Here is a 27713-nt window from a genome sequence, read left to right as displayed (position 1 = left end):
CGATCTTTTTCCGTCAGCACTTGTTGCAGCGTTTGTGATTCATCCCACCTCAAAAGAATCAGTATTCTGAGACACAATGCTATCTGTCCATAGCTGATGGTCTGGTGGCCAGAATTGCTGCCTACGGATCACGAGGTCCTGGGTTCGATTCCCGACTGGGTTGGGAATTCTCTCTGCCCACTAGGTGTTTGTGTCGTTATCACCACCACCACCACCACCACCACCACCACCACCACCACCACCACCACCACCCGTGAGTGTGGCTACACTGGATTGTATAAAAATTGGACTTGTAAAAAATTGGGACTTACATCGTCACAATGCAATCTATCATTTCATCTTTACTTGTATGTGATTTACAGGATAAAATTCGCTACAAGGATGCAGTCTTTCGACCCTGCTGTTGAGTATATACATCGAGGAAGCAATGACGGAAATAATAGAAAGGTTTACGAGAGGGATTGGAATTCAGAGTCAAATGATTCCGATGATAAGATTCGCTGCTGATATTCCTGTCCTCTGTGAATGTGGAATGAACATTCTAAAGAGAACAGAATATGGACAAACGACACAGGAAAAATACAAAAATAATGAGAAGCAGCAGAAATGAGAGTCACAAGGCACTTAATGCCAAATCTGGTTATTACACTACTGGCCATTAAAATAAAATAAAGAAGAAATGCAGATGGCAAACAAGTATTCATTGGACAAATATATTATACTAGAACTGACGTGTGACTATATTTTCACGCAATTTGGGTGCATAGATCCTGAGAAATCAGTACCCAGAACAACCACCTCTGGCCGTAATAATGGCCTTGATACACCTGGGCATTGAGTCAAACAGAGCTTGGATGGCGTGTACAGTACAGCTGTCCATGTAGCTTCAACACAATACCACAGTTCACCAAGAGTAGTGACTGGCATATTGTGATGAGCCAGTTGCTCGGCCACCATTGACCAGACGTTTTCCAATGGTGAGAGATCTGGAGAATGTGCTGGCCAGGGCAGCAGTCGAACGTTCTGTATCCAGAAAGCCCCGTACAGGACCTGCAACATGCGGTCGTGCATTATCCTGCTGAAATGTAGGGTTTCGCAGGGATCGAATAACGGGCAGAGCCACGGGTTGTAAAACATCTGAAATGTAACGTCCACTGTTCAAAGTGCAGTCAACGCGAACAAGAGGTGACCGAGACGTGTAACCAATGGCACCCCATACCATCACGCCGGGTGATACGTCAGTATGGCGATGACGAATACAGGCTTCCAATGTGCGTTCACCACGATGTTGCCGAACACGGATGCGACCATCATGATGCTGTAAACAGTACCTGGATTCATAAAAAAAATGACGTTTTGTCATTCGTGCACCCAGGTTCGTTGTGGGGTACACCATCGCAGGCGCTGCTGTGTGTGATGCAGCGTCAAGGGTAACCGCAGCCACAGTCTCCGAGCTGATAGTCCGTGCTGCTGCAAATGTTGTCGAACTGTTCCTGCAGATGGTTGTTGTCTTGCAAACATCCGCATCTGTAGACTCAGGGATCGACATGTGGCTGCACGATCCATTACAGCTATGCGGATAAGATGCCTGTCATCTCGACTGCTAGTGATACGAGGCTGTTGGGATCCAGCACAGCGTTCCATATTCCCCTTCTGAACCCACCAATTCCATATTCTGCTAACAGTCGTTGGATCTCGACCAACACTAGTAGCAATGTCGCGATACGATAATCCGCAATCGCGATAGGGCTAGAATCCGACCTTTATCAAAGTCGGAAACGTGATGGTACACATTTCTCCTCCTTACACGAGGCATCACAACAACGTTTCACCAGGCAACGCCGGTCAATTGCTGTTTGTGTATGAGAAATCAGTTGGAAAGTTTCCTCATGTCAGCACGTTGTAGGTGTCGCCACCGGCACCAACCTTGTGTGAATGCTCTGAAAACTAATCATTTGCATATCACAGCATCTTCTCCCTATTGGTTGGATTTCGCGTATGTAGCACGTCATCTTCGTGGTGTAGCAATTTTACTGTCCAGTAGTGTACGAAGTAGCAAAAAGTAGGGAATTCTGCTACCTTGGAAACAAAATAACCGAAGGCAGACAAAGCCAATAGGGCATAAAAATCAGTAGAACAGATAAAGAGAGTATTCCTAGCCAGAAGTCTAGTGCTAAGACATCAGGGACTAACTTCCGTGGTACTAGAGGGAGCTGCAGAGGGTAAAAACAGAGACTGGAATACATCCAGCAAATAATTGAAGATGTAGATTGCAAGTGCTACTCTGAGATGAAGAGGTTTGCATGGGAAAAGAATTTGTGGTGGTCCACTGTAAACGAATCAGGACGTTGATGACTCAAAAAAATGAATGTAATGATAAACATACTGCTTGTTACTGATCAAGGTGAAATATCATTTCCACTTGCTCATGTACAGCGGTGTTAACTCAGATATTTCTAATATGTTAACATACGTGCCACACTAGTGAGATGGCACATGTAAACAGTCGGTGGAGAGGAGATGATGACATCATTCCTGACGACTCTGCGACTCACTGGGTCTGTCACCCTGCTGGTCGCACACACTACAGAGTGTTTAAAAGTCATTACATCAAAGCTGCAAGTGTGATGGTCACCCCATGGGTAACTACTTTAGTGTAACATGAAATCTTTATTGACTCTGACGCCAAATGTGACTGGCAAGTCTTTACTAGTCCAGGGACAATGTCACTTCACGAAACTAGAAGGGTCTACTGTAACCAGGTGTGAACCACACTACCTAACTCAATAAACACCTGGAGTTATTTTTAACAAGAAAAGCTTAAGAATGAGTGGGCAGAGGAAGGTATTTCAAAAGTGAATTGGGAAATTTAATTTTGCTGTAGCTACTGCCTTTTATGCAGGGCACATGGCTGGATTACTGGCAACTCTGCGTTCCTATGGCCTGCCGCTTCTCAGGGTCATAACTGACACAAAAGGACATTTAGAGTCGCCTAGAAGTGTCAGTGAATATTCTGGTCCCTATCAAAATCTGTTCTTTATACTGTAATCTATAACCCACACACAGATGACAAAAAGATGTTGAAACATCGTGTATAGTGCTGGGACTATCACTAGTCATGAATGTATATTTTGGACCAATCTTTCTCATTATTTGGAGCATTATTTAATTAAAAGTGCACTGAGCACATGATACCACATAATGGTCTGATAACGTGATGTGAATAGCGGTGTCACATTCTGGTACAACATAAACATGTGCTGCATGTGCAGAAGTGAATTCTGTCTGGGCTCAGAACTAAATATGCAATCTAGCCATAGAACTGATTTAGCAATAATATACGTAAAGTGATAATAAAAAAAAGGCTCAGCACTATGTAAGCCCGCATGGTTTAAAGTAATCAAATAGCAGAGATGCTTCTTGCTAATGGTGTGTTTATAAATCCTATTTATTTTTGCAAGCTTTGGATGAGAAATATATTCAGACTATTTTCTCAGAACGATCTCTTTCAGCTTACTTTAGTGTTCAGATATATCGCTTCATCTCTCTTTGCTGGCAGCATTACTAAACTAGTTACATTTAGGTTTGTACAAATGAATAAATGCAGAATTAATTTAACAATGTTTTCATAATGTGGGGCCACAGTCATATTTCTTTGACGTCAGTACCGCCATTAGACTGTTTTTATTTGCAGTGTGTATTTTAAATACAACAATATGCCATCTTAGGGACTGTATAACATTAAATCAGTTGATAGTGGCACTTTAAAGCCGAAATCATGATCGCGTAAATGTAACGCTCCAAATAAAAAAAGTCTAATGGTGGTACTGACTTTAAAGTAATTTAACAATACTTATGAAAAAAAACATTTTTATGTGACACTGTTACAAGTTTTATTTTGACATCTCTATCGACTCCAGGCAGTTCGACAGTGTAGCAAGGTCTAGGGCAGTGTCCCCGTTGTCATCCTCGAGCCCCTTGTCTGCGCCAGACTCAACCAGCATAGCCGCCACCTCTTCGTGGCCATTTGCTGCTGCACAGTGCAGTGGCGTCCACCCTCGCTGGCCCCTCACATTGGGGTTAGGGGACGACGCCAACAGTAGCCGCACCACTGCCACGTGGCCTTTCTGTGCAGCCAAGTGCAGAGGTATGTCCCCCTTATCATCTCTGAGCTCTCTGTCTGCGCCTGCCTCCAGCAGCACTGTCACCACGTCTGCATGGCCATTTGCTGCCGCCCAGTGTAATGGTGTCCATCCATTTCCTCCCCTTACATTGGGGTGAGGGGAGGACAACATCAGGAGCTGCACCACAGCTGTGTGGCCCTTTCGTGCAGCCCAGTGTAGAGGCACAGTTTTCCATTTGTCCATCGCTTCCACCCGTGCCCCACTGTCCAGAAGGCAACTCACCGCATCTAGGTACCCCCTGCCCGCTGCCCAGTGCAAGGCAGTTCTCTTGTCCTCATCCTTGGCCTTCACATCTGCACCTGCCGCCAGCAGCACACTCACCACTTCTGCGTGGCCATTTGCTGCAGCACAGTGCAGTGGCGTCCACTCGTGCTGTCCTCTCACGTTGGGATTAGAAGGTGACAGCAGTAGCTGCACCACAGCTGTGTGGCCATTCTGTGCAGCCAAGTGCAAAGGTATGTCTCCCACATCATTTCTGAGCTCTCTGTTTGCTCTTGCCTTCAACAGAATAGTCACCACATCTGCATGGCCACCTGCTGCCGCCCAGTGTAACGGTGTCCATTCATTTGCCCCTCTCCTATTGGGGCGGCGGGAGGATGCCAGCAGTAGCTGCACCACAGCCGTGTGGCCCCCCCGTGCAGCCCAGTGCAGAGGTACAGTATTGTACTTATCCACTACTCGCACCTCTGCCCCTCTGTCCAGGAGACATTTCACAACCTCCACGTTCCCCCTGCCCGCTGCCCAATGCAAGGCAGTCCTCTCGTCCTCGTCTTTGGCCCTTACATCTGCACCCGCTGCCAGCAACACAGTCGCCACCTCCGCGTGGCCATTTGCCGCAGCACAGTGTAGTAGCGTCCGCCCGCGCCGCCCCTTGGCGTCGGGGTGAGGAGAGGACGCCAGCAGCAGCTGCAACACGGCCGTGTGGCCCTTCTGTGCAGCCAAGTGCAGAGGCGTGTCCCCCTCATCGTCCCTGAGCTCCTCGTCTGCCCCCGTCTCCAGCAGCACAGTCGCCACACCTGTGTAGCCACACACAGCTGCCCAGTGCAGTGGCGTCCACCCACGTTGGCCCTTCACATCGGGGTGAGAACAAGATGTCACCAGCAGCCGTACAACAGACACGTGGCCCTTCCGGGCAGCCCAGTGGAGAGGAACAGTCTGCCACCTGTCCATGGCATCCACCTGCGCTCCACTGTCCAGCAGACACCTCACAGCATCGAGGTATCCTCTTCCCGCTGCCCAGTGTAGGGCAGTCCTCTCGTCCTCATCTTTTGCATTCACATCTGCACCTGCTGCCAGCAGCGACTGAAGTTCAACCACCGCCCCCTTCTGAGCTGCACGGATCAGGCGACTGTCGTCCTCGTAGCGATACCACCTCCTGCGCAAAACAATGAAATTCTATCATTCTACTGAAAACATGCACATCTCATGAACATAAAAATTCGAGAAGTAAAACTGAGGACTGTCACAAATACACAATTTCGTAAAAATAAAACATAAATCTACATTTCCCTTCTTTCTGTGTAACTGAACTGTGGAGAAGTCTTTACATTAAAGTCAATATAAATAGTTGTGCAACATGGCTGCACTCTTCATCCACTAACCGCTCTAAACATTTTCACTCCTTTCTTAAAGAAATTCAATTTTTATTTTGTTTCCTGGCAGAATACTGTTGTTAACCAGTGACTCACCCTGTATGCGTGCGCCAATACTTTCACAGACTTGGCAAACTGACAGACAAAAACAATTACATCTCTACGAATTGAAAGATTATTACCTTATACGACAGCAACGAAGTTGAGTCCAGTTTTTGACAAACATCGTGACAGAGTCTCCAAATAATATTGAACGTTACTGTTTGGGTAGAAACCACCTAAAATAATTAGGATGTTACAATGATGCTAAGTCAATTGCACTCCCCCCCCTCAAACACACACATACCCACTCACACACACGCAGCCACGCACACACTTACAAGCTAAAGGATTATGAGTACTGGCTTAATACCACACTGGTCATCCTTTGGAATGCGTGCAGTTCTCAGTAGCATGGATTCGACAAGTCTGCCAGTTTTCTGGATGTAACTATGTGATCAAAAGTCAGCCAGACACCTGGCTGAAAATGACTTACAAGTTTGTGGCGCCCACTATCGGTAATGCTGGAATTCAGTATGTTGTTGGCCTACCCTTAGCCTTCATGACAGCTTCCACCCTCGCAAGCATATGTTCAATCAGATGCTGAAAGGTTTCTTGGGGAATGGCAGCCCATTCTTCACGGAGTGCTGCATTCAGGAGGTATCGATGTCGATCGGTGAGGCTTGGCACGAAGTTGGCGTTCCAAAACATCCCAAAGGTGTTCTATAGGACTCATGTTAGGACTCTGTGCAGGCCCGTCCATTACAGGGATGTTATTGTCGTGTAACCACTCCACCACAGGCCGTGAATTGTGGTCGATCGTGTTTAAAGATGCAATCGCTATCCCCAAATAGCTCTTCAACAGAGGGAAGCGAGAAGGTGTTTAAAACATCAATGTAGACTTTTGCTGTGATAATGCCACGCAAAACAAGGGGTGCCAGCCCTCTCCATGAAAAACACGACCACACCATAACACCACCTAATATGAAAACGTATGTTTTGGGGGGTGTCCGGATACTTTTGATCACATAGTGTATATGGCACTATGTTTCTACACTCAGGTTACACAATTTCCATAAATTATGGGCCAGTGGTTTGTGGGCATGGAAGTGACACCTGACAGACTCACACATGTGCAATTTGGCCATGATATAGAGAAAAGTTCATTGTCGTGCTCCTCACACCTCTATAGGGGAAATGAGGCCTTACATTATGGACAATTATCCTTTGTAAGATGTCATCGACGTTGGGGAAGCTGCAAGTTAGAAGGGATGCAGATGGTGTGGAATAATGTTCACACCATCTGTAGCTGTCATGGTCTACCGTATCTTCCTTCGCCGTCGGCGTTGTCGTTGTCGTTGTTACCGTGAGACACCGTTATACCAAGAGGAAAGGCGCGTCGATCTTCGAGCATGAGATATGATGACCTTAAGCCATTGACAACACACAACGGTCACGGTAGCACCTGATTCCAGAATAGCTGCAGTAGCTAAGATCTACGAACTATCCCCTGTTGACCAGGTCCCCAAAACTTAACTCGTAACGAGATCCCTTCAAAGCAAATTGTCATAACGATCGTCTGTAAAGGCTTCGTACAACGAGAAGAAATGTTACGGTTGATGGAATAATAACAGATACGACCAAACTGTCTTGTCTCTTCTGCTTTATTTAACATAACTTCGTTCACAGTTTCATTTCGCATTCACCACTCATTCACCGAAACCCTTTGATGAACAGTTTTGGTTGCTTAACACCAACAGTCAATGATAATGATACAGCTTTTCTCCTTTTTATAAATTGCATTCGGGAGGACGACGGTTCAAGCCGGTCTCCAGCCATCCTGATTTAGGTTTTCCGTGATTTCCCTAAATCGTTTCAGGCAAATGCCGGGATGGTTCCTTTGAAAGGGCACGGCCGATTTCCTTCCCAATCCTTCCCTAACCCGCGCTTGCGCTCCGTCTCTAATGAGACGGGACGTTAAACTCTAACCACCACCACCTTTTTATAAATTGAAGCCCGCTCTCCGTGATATAATAAAAAAAAAACCGGTCTCAATACCGCGTCCCTCGTGAGATGCGAATAGACTTATCCCGGAATTGACTGCCCTGTAGGTGTACTCAATTTAATGACCACACTTCGCTGTCCGCTATTTCGCGTAACTGAATGTCCATTTGTTAGTCTGATTATACACTGTAGCTATTTAAAATTCGCCCCTATATTTTTCACAACGCACAATAAGCACTTCGTTACTTATTTGTTTTTTTTTTCTAAGAGTAAACGGAAAAAAAGACGCCGTATCATGGGCTTAGTCGACATAAAGCAAAACAGCTTAATATGCCCAATTTCACCTCTTCTTATAGGATCGGCTACCTTACTCAATTTACTACATATTGTTTCCAATAACACTAAACAGGTATCGCCGTTATATTTTAATTGTATTCAAAAGCATGTTACTACTATTATGACCAACCAAATCGTCACAAATCGCGCGGCGTGCGTTTTTAATGATAACTTTACGCTATTCAATTTCCGTTAGAGCTATCTTGACTCGTAATGTTACAATGGTACCTCTCACTAGTATCAGAGGTCAAATGAAAGACCAGGTGATTGTTCCTGGTAAGATAATATTACCTCCACCTGCATATATCTGTAATGTGGCTTGTGTTTCGAGGACGCATTGCCCTAGATGACGGCTTATCCAAACAGTGACATCGACCTGTTGCATCAAGAGAGGTATTTAATCGGACCAGGCCCCACGTTTTCATCGACCCACGGTTTGCTCTCTATGACCCTGTGCGCACTGCAATGTCACTGGGCAAGAATGAAGAAACACAGGGATCAAATGCTGCCAGGTCCCATCTTTAGCAACGAGTGCTGAATGGCAAACTTGCCCCTGCACCAGTACTATACTCCATCATCAGATCTGTCACAATGGCCACCTACCCTGCATGACTGGAGTGGGGAAGCCCCAAACTTCACAGTCATGTCCAGCACCTTGCTGCCTGCTCGAGGTTTCACTGTCATTGAACCACTGTTCATACACTCCTGGAAATTGAAATAAGAACACCGTGAATTCATTGTCCCAGGAAGGGGAAACTTTATTGACACATTCCTGGGGTCAGATACATCACATGATCACACTGACAGAACCACAGGCACATAGACACAGGCAACAGAGCATGTCCAATGTCGGCACTAGTACAGTGTATATCCACCTTTTGCAGCAATGCAGGCTGCTATTCTCCCATGGAGACGATGGTAGAGATGCTGGATGTAGTCCTGTGGAACGGCTTGCCATGCCATTTCCACCTGGCGCCTCAGTTGGACCAGCGTTCGTGCTGGACGTGCAGACCGCGTGAGACGACGCTTCATCCAGTCCCAAACATGCTCAATGGGGGACAGATCCGGAGATCTTGCTGGCCAGGGTAGTTGACTTACACCTTCTAGAGCACGTTGGGTGGCACGGGATACATGCGGACGTGCATTGTCCTGTTGGAACAGCAAGTTCCCTTGCCGGTCTAGGAATGGTAGAACGATGGGTTCGATGACGGTTTGGATGTACCGTGCACTATTAAGTGTCCCCTCGACGATCACCAGTGGTATACGGCCAGCGTAGGAGATCGCTCCCCACACCATGATGCCGGGTGTTGGCCCTGTTTGCCTCGGTCGTATGCAGTCCTGATTGTGGCGCTCACCTGCACGGCGCCAAACACGCATACGACCATCATTGGCACCAAGGCAGAAGCGACTCTCATCGCTGAAGACGACACGTCTCCATTCGTCCCTCCATTCACGCCTGTCGCGACACCACTGGAGGCGGGCTGCACGATGTTGGGGCGTGAGCGGAAGACGGCCTAACGGTGTGCGGGACCGTAGCCCAGCTTCATGGAGACGGTTGCGAATGGTCCTCGCCGATACCCCAGGAGCAACAGTGTCCCTAATTTGCTGGGAAGTGGCGGTGCGGTCCCCTACGGCACTGCGTAGGATCCTACGGTCTTGGCGTGCATCCGTGCGTCGCTGCGGTCCGGTCCCAGGTCGATGGGCACGTGCGCCTTCCGCCGACCACTGGCGACAACATCGATGTACTGTGGAGACCTCACGCCCCACGTGTTGAGCAATTCGGCGGTACGTCCACCCGGCCTCCCGCATGCCCACTATACGCCCTCGCTCAAAGTCCGTCAACTGCACATACGTTTCACGTCCACGCTGTCGCGACATGCTACCAGTGTTAAAGACTGCGATGGAGCTCCGTATGCCACGGCAAACTGGCTGACACTGACGGCGGCGGTGCACAAATGCTGCGCAGCTAGCGCCATTCGACGGCCAACACCGCGGTTCCTGGTGTGTCCGCTGTGCCGTGCGTGTGATCATTGCTTGTACAGCCCTCTCGCAGTGTCCGGAGCAAGTATGGTGGGTCTGACACAGCGGTGTCAATGTGTTCTTTTTTTCGTTTCCAGGAGTGTATATACTCATGAAAGTAGCATGTAAAACAGCTCAAAAACCTTGCCATTCCCGAGATGGTTGTTCCCAAATGCTTGGTCACAACAGTCTGCCCTTTTTTTAAAATCACTCATGGCAGTGCATATCGAGAATAGAATTAATACACATCAGAAAAAGTTTTACGTCACCCCATTTCCCAGAACTCCTGAAGATAGACGTTGAGTGTGTATATTGCATCAAAGACACAGTCCCTTTGAGTGTTCAGAGATGTCTCTAAACTCGCCCAAAGATGTAAACAACCACGTATGATTAGCAACTATTAGATGGATGGCGTCCGACAGCTGATCAAATGGTTCAAATGGCTCTGACCACTATATGACTTGACTTCTGAGGTCTTCAGTCCCCTAGAACTTAGACCTACTTAAACCTAACTAACCTAAGGACATCACACACATGCATGCCTGAGGCGACGACAGCCGATCAGTTCCAGTCATTCCACCAGGAAGGAGTTACATGGCTCGTGTTGTCTGTTGTTCAACCATGCCTAGACCGTCAATACCGCGTTTCGATCGTGTTCGCATTGTTACTTTGTGCCAGGAAGGGCTCTCAACAAGGGAAGTGTCTAGGTGTCTCGGAGCGAACGAAAGCGGAGGTACAGAGAGACAGGAACCGTCAATGACATGCATCGCTCAGGCCGCCCAACGGCTACTACTGCACTGGATGACCGCTACCTACGGATTATGGCTCGGAGGAAACTTGACAACAACGCCACCATGTTGAATAATGCTTTTTGTGCAGCCACAGATCGTCATGTTATGACTCAAACTAACAGGCTGCGTGATGCGCAACTTCACTCCCGACGTCCATGGCGAGGTCGATATTTGCGACCACGACACCATCCAGCGCAATACAGATGGGCCGAACAACATGCTGAATGGACCGCTCAGGCTTGGCATCACGTTCGCTTCACCAATGAGTGTCGCATATTCCGTCAGAGACGAGTTTGGAGGCAACCCAGTCAGGTTGAACGCCTTAAACACAGTCAAGCGAGTGCAGCAAGGTGGCGGTTCCCTGATGTTTTGGAGCGGCAATATGTTGGGCCGAAGTACGCCGCTGGTGGTGACGGAAGGCGTCGTAAATGCAACCACATTGCCAGAATATTAGCGAGGCATTCGTCTGCGTGGACAATTCGCGCCCCCATCGTGCACATCTTGTGAATGACTTCCTTCAGGATAACGACATCGCTCGACTAGAGCGGCCAGCATGTTCTCCAGACGTGAACACTATCGAACATGCCTGTAAGACATTGAAAAGGGCTGTTTATGGACCACGTGACCCAACAACCACTCTGAGGTTTCTACATCGAATCGCCATTGAGGATGGGATAATCTGGACCAACAGTGCCTTGATAAGAAACTTCCTGGCAGATTAAAACTGTGTGCCTGACCGAGACTCGAACTCGGGAAATTTGCATTTCGCGGGCAAGTGCTCTACCATCTGAGCTACCGAAGCACGACTGTCGCCCGGTACTCACAGCTTTACTTCTGCCAGTATCTCGTCTCCTACCTTCCAAACTTTACAGAAGGTCTTCTGCGAAAGGTCCCGAGTTCGAGCCTCGGTCGGGCACACAGCTTTAATCTGCCAGGAAGTTTCATATCAGCGCACACTCTGCTGCAGAGTGAAAATCTCATTCTAGTGCCTTGATAAACTTGTAGATAGTACGCCATGACGAATACAGGCATGCATCAATGCAAGAGGACGTGCTACTGGGTATTAGAGGTACCGGTGTGTACAGCAATCAGGACCACCACCTGTCAATGTCTCGCTGTATGGTGGTACAACATGCTATGTGTGGTTTTCAAGAGCAGTAAAAACGGCGGAAATGATGTTTATGTTGATTCCTATTCCAAATTTGTGTAGAGATTCCAGAAGTCTCGGAGCCGAGGCGATGCAAAACTTTTTCGATGTGTGTACAATTCGTCTCTGTTCAGCTTGTATACACTCTTTACAACGTCATGTGCCCATGACGTCGCCAGATGGCGTTCAGTCTCGCGGTGTACTGGTCACGACGATTTGGCTAACCGGTGTACACGTATTTCTTTGGCACTTTTATCAAACTAGGGTCAACTACTTTTACTCAGTCCACATCAAATGCACTTCTACCGATTAATGGCTCTTTGTTTACCGTAACTTACATTTCTCTTGTAGCGTTTAGCATTGCAACATACATTTGTTTAGTATTGTGTATCTTATTTCATATTAGTGAGTTTCCTTGTAAGTGCTATGTTGCTCCCACCACGTGATTCAACATTTTGCTTTTTAGAAATAATGTTCTTAATTACGGACAATATACGCTGCAGCACCACAGAGACTGGTACACGCATGTGTATTCAAATACTGAGATATGCAAACAGGCAGAATACGGCGTTGCGGTCGGCAATGCCTATGTAAGGCAACTAGTGTCTGGCGCATTTGTTAGTTCAGATACTGCTGCTACAATGGCAGCTTATAGAGATTTAAGTGAGCTCGAACGTCGTGTTATAGTCGGCGCACGAGCGATGGGACGCAGCATCTCCGAGGTAGCGAAGAAGTGGGGATTTTCCCATACAACCATTTCACAAGTGCACCGTGAATATCAGGAATCCGGTTAAACATCAAATGGCCCCAGGGGGGAAAAAGATCCTGCAAGAGTGGGGCCAACAACGACTGAAGAGAATCGTTCAACGTGACAGATGTGCAACCCTTCCGCTAATTGCTCCATATTTCAACCCAGAATCTACTATGTAGGAATCAACATGGATTAAGGAAACAGCGATCGTGAGAGACCCAACTCGCTTTATTTGTTAATGAGACCCAGAAAATATTAGATACAGCCTCCCAGGTAGACGCTATTTTTCTTGATTTCCGGAAGGCGTTCGATACAGTTCCGGACTGTCGCCTGATAAACAAAGTAAGAGCCTACGGAATATCAGACCAGCTGTGTGGCTGGATTGAAGAGTTTTTAGCAAAAACAGAACACAGCATGCTGTTATCAATGGAGAGACGTCTACAGACGTTAAAGTAACCTCTGGCGTGCCACAGGGGAGTGTTATGGGACCATTGCTTTTCACAATATATATGAATGACCTAGTAGATAGTGTCGGAAGTTCTTTGCGGCTTTTCGCGGATGATGCTGTAGTATACAGAGAAGTTGCAGCATTAGAAAATTGTAGCGAAATGCAGGAATATTTGCAGCGGATAGGCACTTGGTGCAGGGAGTGGCATCTGTCCCTTAACATAGACAAATGTAATGTATTGCGAATACATAGAAAGAAGGATTCTTTATTGTATGATTATATGATAGCGGAACAAACACTGGTAGCAGTTACTTCTGTAAAATATCTGGGAGTATGCGTGCGGAACGATTTGAAGTGGAATCATCGTATAAAATTAATTGTTGGTAAGGCGGGTACCAGGTTGAGATTCATTGGGAGAGTGCTTAGAAAATGTAGTCCATCAACAAAGGAGGTGGCTTACAAAACACTCGTTCGACCTATACTCGAGTATTTCTCATCAGCGTGGGATCCGTACCAGATCGGGTTGACGGAGGAGATAGAGAAGATCCAAAGAAGAGCGGCGCGTTTCGTCACAGGGTTATTTGGTAAGCGTGATAGCGTTACGGAGATGTTTAGCAAACTCGAGTGGCAGACTCTGCAAAAGAGGCGCTCTGCATCGCGGTGTAGCTTGCTCGCCAGGTTTCGAGAGGGTGCGTTTCTGGATGAGGTATCGAATATATTGCTTCCCCCTACTTATACCTCCCGAGGAGATCACGAACGTAAAATTAGAGAGATTCGAGCGCGCACGGAGGCTTTCAGACAGTCGTTCTTTCCGCGAACCATACGCGACTGGAACAGGAAAGGGAGGTAATGACAGTGGCACGTAAAGTGCCCTCCGCCACGCACCGTTGGGTGGCTTGCGGAGTATAAATGTAGATGTAGAACAAGTGTCAGCGTGTGAACCATCATCGATATAGGCTTTCGGAGCTGAAGGCCCTCCTGATGGCTGCACACACAAAGCTTTACGCTTCGCCTGTCCCCAGGAACACTCTTCCGAGTTTAAACACTACCGCTGGGTCCCAAACTCCCCAGACATTAACGTTATGGAGCACATCTGGTATGCCTTGCAACGTGCTGTTCAGAAGAGATCTCCACTCCCTCGTACTCTTACAAATTTACGGACAGCCCTGCAGGATTCGTGGCGTCAGCTGCCTCCAGCACAACCTCAGACATTAGTAGAGTCCGTGCCATATCGTGTTGCGGAACTTCTGCGCTGTCGTGGGGGCACTAAACGATATTAGACAGGTGTATCAGTTTCTTTGGCTCTTCAGTGGAAGAAGCTTGAAGCACCTTAGATTCCCAGTGACAACAGATTTGGGGTCTGACACTGTACCTTAAATAATCTCACCAAATCTGATACAAAAGCAATATTAAATTTTCTGCACGCTTCCTTACATATCATTTTGTACCATTTGGGTATCTCGAAGTTCAAAGACAAAGTACAGGGTTATTATAAATGATTGAAGCGATTTCACAGCTCTACAATAACTTTATTATTTGAGATATTTTCCAAATGCTTTGCGCACACGTACAAAAACTCAAAAAGTTTTTTTAGGCATTCACAAATGTTCGATATGTGCCCCTTTAGTGATTCGGCAGACATCAAGCCGATAATCAAGTTCCTCCCACACTCGGCGCAGCATGTCCCCATCAATGAGTTCGAAAGCATCGTTGATGCGAGCTCGCAGTTCTGGCACGTTTCTTGGTAGAGGAGGTTTAAACACTGAATCTTTCACATAACCCCACAGACAGAAATCGCATGGCGTTAAGTCGGGAGAGCGTGGAGGCCATGACATGAATTGCTGATCGTGATCTCCACCACGACCGATCAATCGGTTTTCCAATCTAATGTTTAAGAAATGCCGAACATCGTGATGGAAGTGCGGTGGAGCACCATCCTGTTGAAAGATGAAGTCGGCGCTGTCGGTCTCCAGTTGTGGCATGAGCCAATTTTCCGCGGGCTACGCGTGAAACTTGCCCGCACGCGTTCAACCGTTGCTTCGCTCACTGCAGGCAGACCCGTTGATTTCCCCTTACAGAGGCATCCAGAAGCTTTAAACTGCGCATACCGTCGCCGAATGGAGTTAGCAGTTGGTGGATCTTTGTTGAACTTCGTCCTGAAGTGTCGTTGCACTGTTATGACTGACTGATGTGAGCGCATTTCAAGCACGACATACGCTTTCTCGGCTCCTGTCGCCATTTTGTCTCACTGCGCTCTCGTGCGCTCTGACGGCAGAAACCTGAAATGCGGCTTCAGCCGAACAAAACTTTATGAGTTTTTCTACGTATCTGTAGTGTGTCGTGACCATATGTCAATGAATGGAGCTACAGTGAATTCATGAAATCGCTTCAATCATTTGTAATAGCCCTGTACCTCAGCTGAGATAACTAGTTCCACTTAAAAGATTATGTTTTAAATAACAATAATTCAAACTTCAATAACAATGCGTTGATAACTTTCAATATATTTAAAATTCGTATTCTCCTTATCAAACAGGAGCATTTAATGTGACAACCAAGTTCTGCACGGTTTTCATTTTTGCGGTAGGCTTTATTTTGGTGTGATTTTAGTTCGTCCACCCTCATGTGAACCACGTTCAATAAACATATTATAAACATGATTTGCGTCTGAACACTACCAGCAATTTGTAAACGACTCCAATTTTTCTTATTGTGCACTCAATCTTCAATAAACTTGACCTCAGTAAATTGAAACCACATAAGTCATAGTTTGACCAGCCAAACTTTGTTATTACGATGTATGACATGGCTGACACCATACCAATGACGTCAGCAGATGCTGTCTCAGCTGAAGGTAGGCAGAACCTAACAGAGTATTGGAGAGTATCAGTAGAATGTTACAAGTCACAAGTTGCTCTTATATACCGGTATATGTGTACAGGGTGGTCCATTGAACTTGACTGTGCCAAATATCTCACGAAATAAGCGTTAAACGAAAAAACTACAAAGAACGAAACTCGTCTAGCTTGAAGCGGGAAACGAGATGGCGCTATTGTTGGCCCACTAGATGGCGCTACCATATCAACTGTTTTTTTAGATAGGAACCCCCATTTTTTATTACATATTCGTGTAGTACGTAAAGAAATATGTATGTTTTAGTTGGACTACTTTTTTCGCTTTGTGATAGATGGCGCTCTAATAGTCACAAACATATGGCTCACAATTTTAGACCAACAGTTGGTAACAGGTAGGTTTTTTAAATTAAAATACAGAACGTAGGTACTTTTGAACATTTTATTTCGGTTGTTCCAATGTGATAAATGTACCTTTGTGAAATTATCATTTCTGAGAACGCATGCTGTTACAGTGTGATTACCTGTAAATACCGCATTAATGCAATTAATGCTCAAAATTCTGTCCGTCAACCTCAATGCATTTGGCAATACGTGTAACGACATTCCTCTCAACAGCGAGTAGTTCGCCTTCCGTAATGTTCGCTCATGCATTGACAATGAGCTGACGCATGTTGTCAGGCGTTGTCGGTGGATCACAATAGCAAATATCCTTCAACTTTTCACACAGAAAGAAATCCTGGTACGTCAGATCCGGTGAACGTGCGGGCCAGTACGGTGATTCGACGACCAATCCACCTGTCATGAAATATGCTATTCAATACCGCTTCAACCGCACGCGAGCTATGTGCGGGACATCCATTTTGTTGGAAGCACATCGCCATTCTGTCCTGCAGCGAAACATCTTGTAGTAACATCGGTAGAACATTACGTAGGAAATCAGCATACAATGCACCATTTAGATTGCCATCGATAAAATGGGGGTCAATTATCTTTCCTCCCATAATGCCGCATCATACATTAACCAGCCAAGGTCGCTGATGTTCCACTTGTCGCAGCCATCGTGGATTTTCCGTTGCCCAATAGTGCATATTATGCCGGTTTACGTTACCGCTGTTGGTGAATCACGCTTCGTCGCTAAATGGAAACTGTGCAAAAAACCTGTCATCGTCCCGTAATTTCTCTTGTGCCCAGTGGCAGAACTGTACACGACGTTCAAAGTCGTCGGCATGCAATTCCTGCTGCATAGAAATATGGTACGGGTGCAATCGATGTTGATATAGCATTCTCAACACCCACGTTTTTGAGATTCCCGATTCTCGCGCAATTTGTCTGCTACTGATGTGCGGATTAGTCGCGACAGCAGCTAAAACACTTACTTGGGCATCATCATTTGTTGCAGGTCGTGGTTGACATTTCACATGTAGCTGAACACTTCCCGTTTCCTTAAATAACGTAACTATCCGGCGAACGGTCCGGCCACTTTTGATCACAATAGCCATACATCAACACGATATCGACCTTTTTCGCAATTGGTAAACGGTCCATTTTAACACGGGTAATGTATCACGAAGCAAATACCGTCCGCACTGGCGGAAATGTTACGTGATACCACGCACTTATACGTTTGTGGCTATTACAGCGCCATCTATCACAAAGCGAAAAAAGTGGTCCAACTAAAACATTCATATTTCCTTACGTACTACAAGAATATGTAATAAAAATGGGGTTCCTATAAAAAAAACGCAGTTGATATCCGTTTGACGTATGGCAGTGCCATCTAGCGGGCCAACCATAGCGCCATCTGGTTTCCCCTTTCAAGCTAGACGAGTTTCGTTCTTTGTAGTTTTTTCGTTTGACGCTTATTTCGAGGGATATTTGGCCCGATCTCCATCAAGGGACCACCCTGTGTATATATAGGGTGGAAAAAAATTGTGTCACTAAATTTTAACCCCGGATAGCTGATGCTAGTAGATACCAAAATTACTAACGTTGTGTGGGTCGACAGCGCACAATTTTTAAACTGCGGAGACTTGGCGCCACGCTCTCCGATTGGCCACAGGACTACTCTGTTGCCGGATGCTCTGGACAATGCATGAACGCGGATGCTTTGACTGCCGCAGATTGCGGTGTATCCAAGGCGGCCCGCACGCTCAGTGGAAACGCACCTGTCTTCCACACGGGGGGCGAATCCGCCGAGGTCCTGACACATCCATTGTAGTTTCATGATAAGACGTATCGGGATCAAACCCGTCAACAGCTGTTCGTTCCCATACAGAAAGTCTTTTACAAATTGTGTCGGCTCTTAGAAGGGCCTTTTTTTATAGATAGGGCATTGTTTACTTAAAGCAGGTCTCGAACTCTAACCCTATTTTATAGATAGGGCATTGTTTACTTAAAGCAGGTACTCGAACTCTGACCCTATTTTGTAGATAGGGCATTGTTCACTTAAAGCAGGTACTCGAACTCTGATCCTATTTTGTAGATAGGGCATTGTTTACTTAAAGCAGGTACTCGAACTCTGATCCTATTTTATAGATAGGGCATTGTTTACTTAAAGCAGGTACTCTGACCCGACACAAGCTCGATAACGTCGCACGGTGTTTTGCCGACCTCTTTCAAAGATTCCTGGCATTGGCCTGATGTGATAGGCGGCATGCTGAATGCGATCCATTAATTCCTCTTCGTTTCTAGGTAGTTCGCATCTGGGAGCGTGAACTAGAACGTTGAAGAACCCCCCAAAGGAAAAAGTTCGTCGGCGTCAGGTCTGGTGATCGCGGGGACCATATCCTATGACCATCTCTGCCAATCATCTGGCTGTCGAAGAGTTCATTTAAATATCCGCACACAGCACGACTGTTACGTGCGAGCGCCTCATCATGATGCAACCACATGCATAGGCGTTATGTCCAGGGGCACATCTTCCAGCAGGCCAGGTAGAGCATCTTGCAAAAGGTGAAGGTAATTTGCCCTAGTGAGTCGAGGAGATAGACGGAACAGCCCCATCAGATGTTTAGGACGGGTGGTAGGGACAGAGCATCGAGTGACATTATACTGAGTGCACTATCCGAAAATTACCTCGAGCAATTAAACAGAGAACCGACTCGTGGAGATAACATCTTGGACCTACTGATAACAAACAGACCCGAACTTTTCGACTCTGTAAGTGCAGAACAGGGAATCAGTGATCATAAGGCCGTTGCAGCATCCCTGAATATGGAAGTTAATAGGAATATAAAAAAGGGAGGAAGGTTTATCTGTTTAGCAAGAGTAATAGAAGGCAGATTTCAGACTACCTAACAGATCAAAACGAAAATTTCTGTTCCTACACTGACAATGTTGAGTGTTTATGGAAAAAGTTCAAGGCAATCGTAAAATGCATTTTAGACAGGTACGTGCCGAGTAGAACTGTGAGGGACGGGAAAAACCCACCGTGGTACAACAACAAAGTTAGGAAACTACTGCGAAAGCAAAGAGAGCTTCACTCCAAGTTTAAACGCAGCCAAAACCTCTCAGACAAACAGAAGCTAAACGATGTCAAAGTTAGTGTAAGGAGGGCTATGCGTGAAGCGTTCAGTGAATTCTAAAGTAAAATACTAGGTACCGACTTGACAGAAAATCCTAGGAAGTTCTGGTCTTACGTTAAATCAGTAAGTGGCTCAAAACATCATGTCCAGACACTCCGGGATGATGATGGCATTGAAACAGAGGATGACAAGCGTAAAGCTGAAATACTAAACACCTTTTTCGAAAGCTGTTTCACAGAGGAAGACCGCACTGCAGTTCCTTTTCTAAATCCTCGCACCATCGAAAAAATCGCTAACATCGAAATAGGAATAGAAAAGCAACTGGAACCACTCAACAGAGGAAAGTCCACTGGACCTGACGGGATACCAATTCGATGCTACACAGAGTACGCGAAACAACTTGCCCCCCTTTCTAACAGCCGTGTACCCCAAGTCTCTAAAGGAACGGAAGATTGCAAATGATTGGAAAAGAGCACAGGTGGTCCCAGTCTTTCAAGAAGGGTCGTCGAGCAGATGCGCGAAACTATAGACCTATATCTCTGACGTCGATCTGTTGTAGAATTTTAGAACGTGTTTTTTGCTCGAGTATCATGTCGTATTTGGAAACCCAGAATCTACTCTGTAGGAATCAACATGGATTCCGCAAACAGCGATCGTGTGAGACCCAACTCGCTTTATTTGTTCATGAGACACGGAAAATATTAGATACAGGCTCCCACGTAGATGCTATTTTTCTTGACTTCCGGAAGGCGTTCGATACAGTTCCGGACTCTCGCCTGATAAATAAAGTAAGAGCCTACGGAATATCAGACCAGCTGTGTGGCTGGATTGAAGAGTTCTTAGCAAACAGAACACAGCATGTTGTTATCAATGGAGAGACGTTTACAGACGTTAAAGTAAAATCTGGTGTGCCACAGGGGAGTCTTATGGGACCATTGCTTTTCACAATGTATGTAAATGACCTAGTAGATAGTGTCGGAAGTTCCATGCGGCTTTTCGCGGATGATGCTGTAGTATACAGAGAAGTTGCAGCATTAGAAAATTGTAGCGAAATGCAGGAAGATCTGCAGCGGATAGGCACTTGGTGCAGGGAGTGGCAACTGACCCTTAACATAGACAAATGTAATGTATTGCGAAAAGAAGGATCCTCTATTCTGTGATTATATGATAGCGGAACAAACACTGGTAGCAGTTACTTCTGTAAAATATCTGGGAGTATGCATGCGGAACGATTTGAAGTGGAATGATCATATGATATTAATTGTTGGTAAGGCGGGTACCAGGTTGAGATTCATTGGGAGAGTCCTTAGAAAATGTACTCCATCAACAAAGGAGGTGGCTTACAAAACACTCGTTCGACCTATACTTGAGTATTGCTCATCAGTGTGGGATCCGTACCAGATCGGGTTGACGGAGGAGATGGAGAAGATCCAAAGAAGAGCGGCGCGTTTCGTCACAGGGTTATTTGGTAAGCGTGATAGCGTTACGGAGATGTTTAGCAAACTCAAGTGGCAGACTCTGCAAGGGAGGCGCTCTGCATCGCGGTGTAGCTTGCTGTCCAGGTTTCGAGAGGGTGCGTTTCTGGATGAGGTATCGAATATATTGCTTCCCCCTACTTATACCTCCCGAGGAGATCACGAATGTAAAATTAGAGAGATTAGAGCGCGCACGGAGGCTTTCAGACAGTCGTTCTTCCCGCGAACCGTACGCGACTGGAACAGAAAAGGGAGGTAATGACAGTGGCACACAAAGTGCCCTCCGCCACACACCGTTGGGTGGCTTGCGGAGTATAAATGTAGAATGTAGACGTAGATCAGATGGTCACCCACAATGCCGGCCCAAATGTTGAGCGAAAGCCATTCCCGTTGTTCGTGGACGTACGTGACATGAGGATTACCCCCTGCCCAGTAACGAACATTTCGAGTGTTGTAAAGGCCCTCCCGAAGGAAGGTGCACTCGTCGGTAAACAACACAATGGCGGGGAAGTCAGGGATCTCGTGCAACACGTCGCATAAACCACCGGTTTCATATGTGCCTGTGTTCACAGTCCGCCACAGAATTTAGGTCTTGGAAAGGGTGGAAACTAGATGGACGCTGGCAGTAATCCCTTAAAACCTCACAGACGAGCCGATGGGTGACCATGTCGTGTCCAACTGCTCGAGTGCTTGTTGTAGGTGCTTCCTCCAAGTGCTCAAGAACAGTCTCTTCAAATGCGGCATCGCATCGTGTTCGAGGTCCTCCAGCATCACCACGATGTCCCGCTATTTGCGGGTGTGGGGGACGTCTTGCTGGGTACCGTTCCTCACACAACCGTCGAGCTGCATGCGAATTACCATCGGCTAGTCCAGAAACAACAACTACATCTCGTTGTTCTTCAAACTAGTGCTGTGCAACCATGCTTACTGTATGAGTAAATCGCAGGTGACGTTCATGTGTGCTCTGAAGCGTGCCGCCAAATTCCTTAAAAAAAAAAAAAAAAAAAAAAAAAAAAAAAAAAAAAAAGGGGGGGGGGGGCTCTAAGCACTATGGGACTTAACATCTGAGGTCATCATTCCCCTAGACTTAGAACTACTTAAACCGAACTAACCTAAGGATATCACACACATCCATGCCCGAGGCAGGATTCGATCCTGCGACCGTAGGAGCAGCGCGGTTCCGGACTGAAGCGCCAAGAACCGCTCGGTCATAGCGGCCGACTACCATGTTTCCATACTTTACTGTGTAGGTTGACAATGCACTATATTTAATTTTGGTTCGTACTGATACCTATTCAAGGTCAATTACAGCCATACTGGAACAATTCATATAGATTTTGAATAAAATAATTTTGGGCATTAGGCCACATCATTATTAGACAGTATAGCAACTAAACTGCTAACGTTTCAAAAGGAAAAGTTCTCTTCAGGACAGTTAACTGCTGGATACTTGTGAAATCTTGCCCTATACAGTGTGGAAGTTTTTTTTTTTTTTTCAATAAATGAAGATTAGGGATCCTAGGCGGGTCCGCCAAATGTCGGGGGTTTTTAACTAGAATGCTTTTCCTTTTCACTTTCCCTGCTGGATCGGGTCGTTGGCTCTGGCTGTGGGCCTGTTATGAGACCCAACCTGTTAATTAAAACTGCTCCTTTACTAATTTTGATTAATATTTAATAACTAAATAGTTTTCAGGGAATTGATCACTACTAAACAAACACTAAGCATTGAACACATTTATTGAACAATAATCTTCCTAACATCAAACTGAACAATGACATACATTTATAAGTGATGAAATCAAGCTAGTAATGGCAATGGCCCTTAAATTCCAAAACTATAACGCATCTGTACTTGTGATTTTCTACTCTCTCTCTCTCTCTCTCTCTCTCTCTCTCTCTCTCTCTCTCTCTCCTTATCAGACGGCATAAAATACGTCAGACAAACCTACTTCAATTAACAAATTCTCAATAAGAGCGTGGCTGGAAAACTGAGCTCTGGTAATCTTAGGCGTGCGTAATATCGGATTAAATGCCGCTGAGCATCACGTTACCAAATGCAGCGTCGTGCAACAAAAATGAATTTATTTTCGCGAACAGGCTACCTGTTCGTAAACTCCTATTCGAAAGCTAATCCTGCTTTCTTTCCTATCGCGTCGCACTCGTTAAGACGGGACTCACCAGCCCAAAGGCGGAATCCAGTGATATCTTTAATAAAGTGTGGCTCGAGGAAATTGCTCTGCTCCTGTCTGCTTTCTGTGAGACAGTGTTCCCAACAGTAACCGGCGGAATCAGCCTGTCTCTAGCAGTAAAACACGACAGTTCCCCTAACTGAATACTAGTTTCAGTTGCAGCTGGCAGACTTATTCAAAGACCTGCACAGCACACTGAAAAGAGTTCACTCTCATACAGCAGAGCCGAAAGCACGACGTCCGCTCTCTACAGGAGCCGAGACGCTTCTCCCCGATAACAGCTCCAAAAGCTTCCCTCTGCAAAAATCAGCACCCCAACGCTATTTTTTCGAGCTGGCCAATCCCGTGGCTCTAGACCAGCACAGTTCGCTCGCACTATTATTTCCTGGCTTGGTCCAGCCAATCAAAACATTCCGCACCTTAATGCGCCTAGAATGATCTGAAACAAACAAACTCCGTTCAAAAGTGAACCCACCAATCGTGTTGTAACGACCACAACGCTATACTATTGCACCTATAATAAATTTTTTCTTCTGAATTTCGATAAATTAGTATAATCGATGTTCTGATTTCATTTCTTTTTTGTTTCATGCCATTATGTTAAAGAAACTGTAAACAATTTTCGATGTGAATATTAATGTTTTTGTCAAATTTCAAGTAATGTTATAATAGAAGTGAAATGTAACTAATGTTGAAACTATTGTAAGATGTGAAAGTTGTAATTGTGCGCCTGGTCCATACGTAGGCAATGTATTAGGATATGTGGAATGCAAAACCTTTGGTGAATACCCTGTCTGTTGGGGAGCGGTGAAAGGTGAATGGCAGGCGAGCGCGGGAAAATGCACAGGGGCGCTGCACGGCATAACGGGCTCAGCAGTACTAGTAGTCGGAGTTGGGCATCGGTCTGAGAAACACGTCCTGGATCGAGGAGGCTCTCCTGGAAAACGTGATTTCGTTGAGCCTCGGATGTGCCGTTTCCGACGCCTATACAGCATGGCACAATTCCATAGGCACTAAATGGAAAAGTATTGCGACGCTATGAAGAAGTAAAGTGCCGATACTTCAAGAGCCAATGCTGTAATTGCACGTGTGCTCTGTGCCTCGCCATCTCGCCGCCCGCCTACGGCCTCATCGATACGAACAGGTTGAAACTTTCAGTACTGTATTCGTGTGGACCAGTGTTACTTTTGTGCCATACTGTTCAATAACTTAAATTTTACCAGAACTGTCCTATTAGTTAATTATCCTTACAACTAACCTAGACGGGGTCCTTTCCACATGTTGTGCAATCCAAGTGTCCCGAAATGAAGATTTAAAGTATATGTTAATAATAATTACCTGCAGACCTATCTATGTTAGAATGATGTTTAAAGAACTTTGTTGTTAATGAAATGCTGGACGAATAAAATAGGTCTGACTAAGTTGGAAGATAATTTCGAAATTGTTTTAGTAATGAAGTTTAATTATTTGAGACAAAAATAATGGTAGTTAAATGAGCAGGAAATAAGACAAAAAGAGTAGTAACTCTTCTACATCTACATCTATACTCCGCGAGCCACCTTACGGTGTGTGGCGGAGGGTACTTATTGTACCACTATCTGATCCCCCCTTCCCTGTTCCATTCACGAATTGTGCGTGGGAAGAACGACTGCTTGTAAGTCTCCGTATTTGCTCTAATTTATCGGATCTTTTCGTTGTGATCATTACGCGAGATATATGTGGGCGGTAGTAATATGTTGCCCATCTCTTCCCGGAATGTGCTCTCTCGTAATTTCGATAATAAACCTCTCCGTATTGCGTAACGCCTTTCTTGAAGTGTCCGCCACTGGAGCTTGTTCAGCATCTCCGTAACGCTCTCGCGCTGACTAAATGTCCCCATGACGAATCGCGCTGCTTTTCGCTGGATCATGTCTATCTCTTCTATTAATCCAACCTGGTAAGGGTCCCATACTGATGAGCAATACTCAAGAATCGGACGAACAAGCGTTTTGTAAGCTACTTCTTTCGTCGATGAGTCACATTTTCTTAGAATTCTTCCTATGAATCTCAACCTGGCGCCTGCTTTTCCCACTATTTGTTTTATGTGATCATTCCACTTCAGATCGCTCCGGATAGTAACTCCTAAGTATTTTACGGTCGTTACCGCTTCCAATGATTTACCACCTATGGCATAATCGTACTGGAATGGATTTCTGCCCCTATGTATGCGCATTATATTACATTTATCTACGTTTAGGGAAAGCTGCCAGCTGTCGCACCATGCATTAATCCTCTGCAGGTCTTCCTGGAGTACGTACGAGTCTTCTGATGTTGCTACTTTCTTGTAGACAACCGTGTCATCTGCAAATAGCCTCACGGAGCTACCGATGTTGTCAACTAAGTCATTTATGTATATTGTAAACAATAAAGGTCCTATCACGCTTCCTTGCGGTACTCCCGAAATTACCTCTACATCTGCAGATTTTGAACCGTTAAGAATGACATGTTGTGTTCTTTCTTCTAGGAAATCCTGAATCCAATCACAAACCTGGTCCGATATTCCGTAAGCTCGTATTTTTTTCACTAAACGTAAGTGCGGAACCGTATCAAATGCCTTCCTGAAGTCCAGGAATACGGCATCAATCTGCTCGCCAGTGTCTACGGCACTGTGAATTTCTTGGGCAAATAGGGCGAGCTGAGTTTCACATGATCTCTGTTTGCGGAATCCATGTTGGTTATGATGAAGGAGATTTGTATTATCTAAGAACGTCATAATACGAGAACACAAAACATGTTCCATTATTCTACAACAGATTGACGTAAGCGAAATAGGCCTATAATTATTCGCATCTGATTTATGACCCTTCTTGAAAATGGGAACGACCTGCGCTTTCTTCCAGTCGCTAGGTACTTTACGTTCTTCCAGCGATCTACGATAAATTGCTGATAGAAAGGGGGCAAGTTCTTTAGCATAATCACTGTAGAATCTTAAGGGTATCTCGTCTGGTCCGGATGCTTTTCCGCTACTAAGTGATAGCAGTTGTTTTTCAATTCCGATATCGTTTATTTCAATATTTTCCATTTTGGTGTCCGTGCGACGGCTGAAGTCAGGGACCGTGTTACGATTTTCCGCAGTGAAACAGTTTCGGAACACTGAATTCAGTATTTCTGCCTTTCTTCGGTCGTCCTCTGTTTCGGTGCCATCGTGGTCAACGAGTAACTGAATAGGGGATTTAGATCCGCTTACCGATTTTACATATGACCAAAACTTTTTAGGGTTCTTGTTTAGATTGTTTGCCAATATTTTATGTTCGAATTCGTTGAATGCTTCTCTCATTGCTCTCTTTACGCTCTTTTTCGCTTCGTTCAGCTTTTCCTTATCAGCTATGATTCGACTACTCTTAAACCTATGATGAAGCTTTCTTTGATTCCGTAGTACCTTTCGTACATGACTGTTATACCACGGTGGATCTTTCCCCTCGCTTTGGACCTTAGTCGGTACGAACTTATCTAAGGCGTACTGGACGATGTTTCTGAATTTTTTCCATTTTTGTTCCACATCCTCTTCCTCAGAAATGAACGTTTGATGGTGGTCACTCAGATATTCTGCGATTTGTGCCCTATCACTCTTGTTAAGCAAATATATTTTCCTTCCTTTCTTGGCATTTCTTATTACACTTGTAGTCATTGATGCAACCACTGACTTATGATCACTGATACCCTCTTCTACATTCACGGAGTCGAAAAGTTCCGGTCTATTTGTTGCTATGAGGTCTAAAACGTTAGCTTCACGAGTTGGTTCTCTAACTATCTGCTCGAAGTAATTCTCGGACAAGGCAGTCAGGATGATGTCACAAGAGTCTCTGTCCCTGGCTCCAGTTCTGATTGTGTGACTATCCCACTCTATACCTGGTAGATTGAAGTCTCCCCCTATTACAATAGTATGATCACGAAACTTCTTCACGACGTTCTGCAGGTTCTCTCTGAGGCGCTCAACTACTACGGTTGCTGATGCAGGTGGTCTGTAGAAGCATCCGACTATCATATCTGACCCACCTTTGATGCTTAGCTTAACCCAGATTATTTCACATTCGCATTCGCTAATAACTTCACTGGATATTATTGAATTCTTTACTGCTATAAATACTCCTCCACCATTGGCGTTTATCCTATCCTTGGGGTATATATTCCATTCTGTGTCTAGGATTTCGTTACTGTTCACTTCCGGTTTTAACCAACTTTCCGTCCCTAATACTATATCTTGAATGCTTAATGATTCCAATAATCAAAATCTTCAATACAGTGATCATAACAGTTCCAGGGTCCCCACCCCCTCCCCCTTTTCTTTTCTATTCAATCGAATTCTGAAGTGTATTGAAC

The 27713-nt window shown here is 45.5% G+C and overlaps 1 protein-coding gene across 1 annotated transcript in view; it reads right to left on the bottom strand.

Annotated features, from left to right (window-relative positions):
• Positions 1-3869: 3869 nt before the first annotated feature.
• The window catches only part of LOC126143441 (ankyrin-3-like), a 48796-nt gene continuing 24952 nt past the window's right edge, over positions 3870-27713 (bottom strand). Inside the window, exon 2 of the mRNA XM_049915371.1 lies at positions 3870-5559. Coding sequence (XP_049771328.1) covers positions 3894-5559 — 1666 coding nt within the window. The 3' untranslated portion in view covers positions 3870-3893. The remainder of the gene's footprint in view (positions 5560-27713) is intronic.

Source organism: Schistocerca cancellata, unplaced genomic scaffold (assembly GCF_023864275.1).
Source record: "Schistocerca cancellata isolate TAMUIC-IGC-003103 unplaced genomic scaffold, iqSchCanc2.1 HiC_scaffold_796, whole genome shotgun sequence".
NCBI classification, from domain to species: Eukaryota; Metazoa; Arthropoda; class Insecta; order Orthoptera; family Acrididae; genus Schistocerca; species Schistocerca cancellata.
The sequence above is the reverse complement of the archived record's forward strand: the minus strand, read 5'-3'. Positions and strand labels throughout refer to the sequence as shown.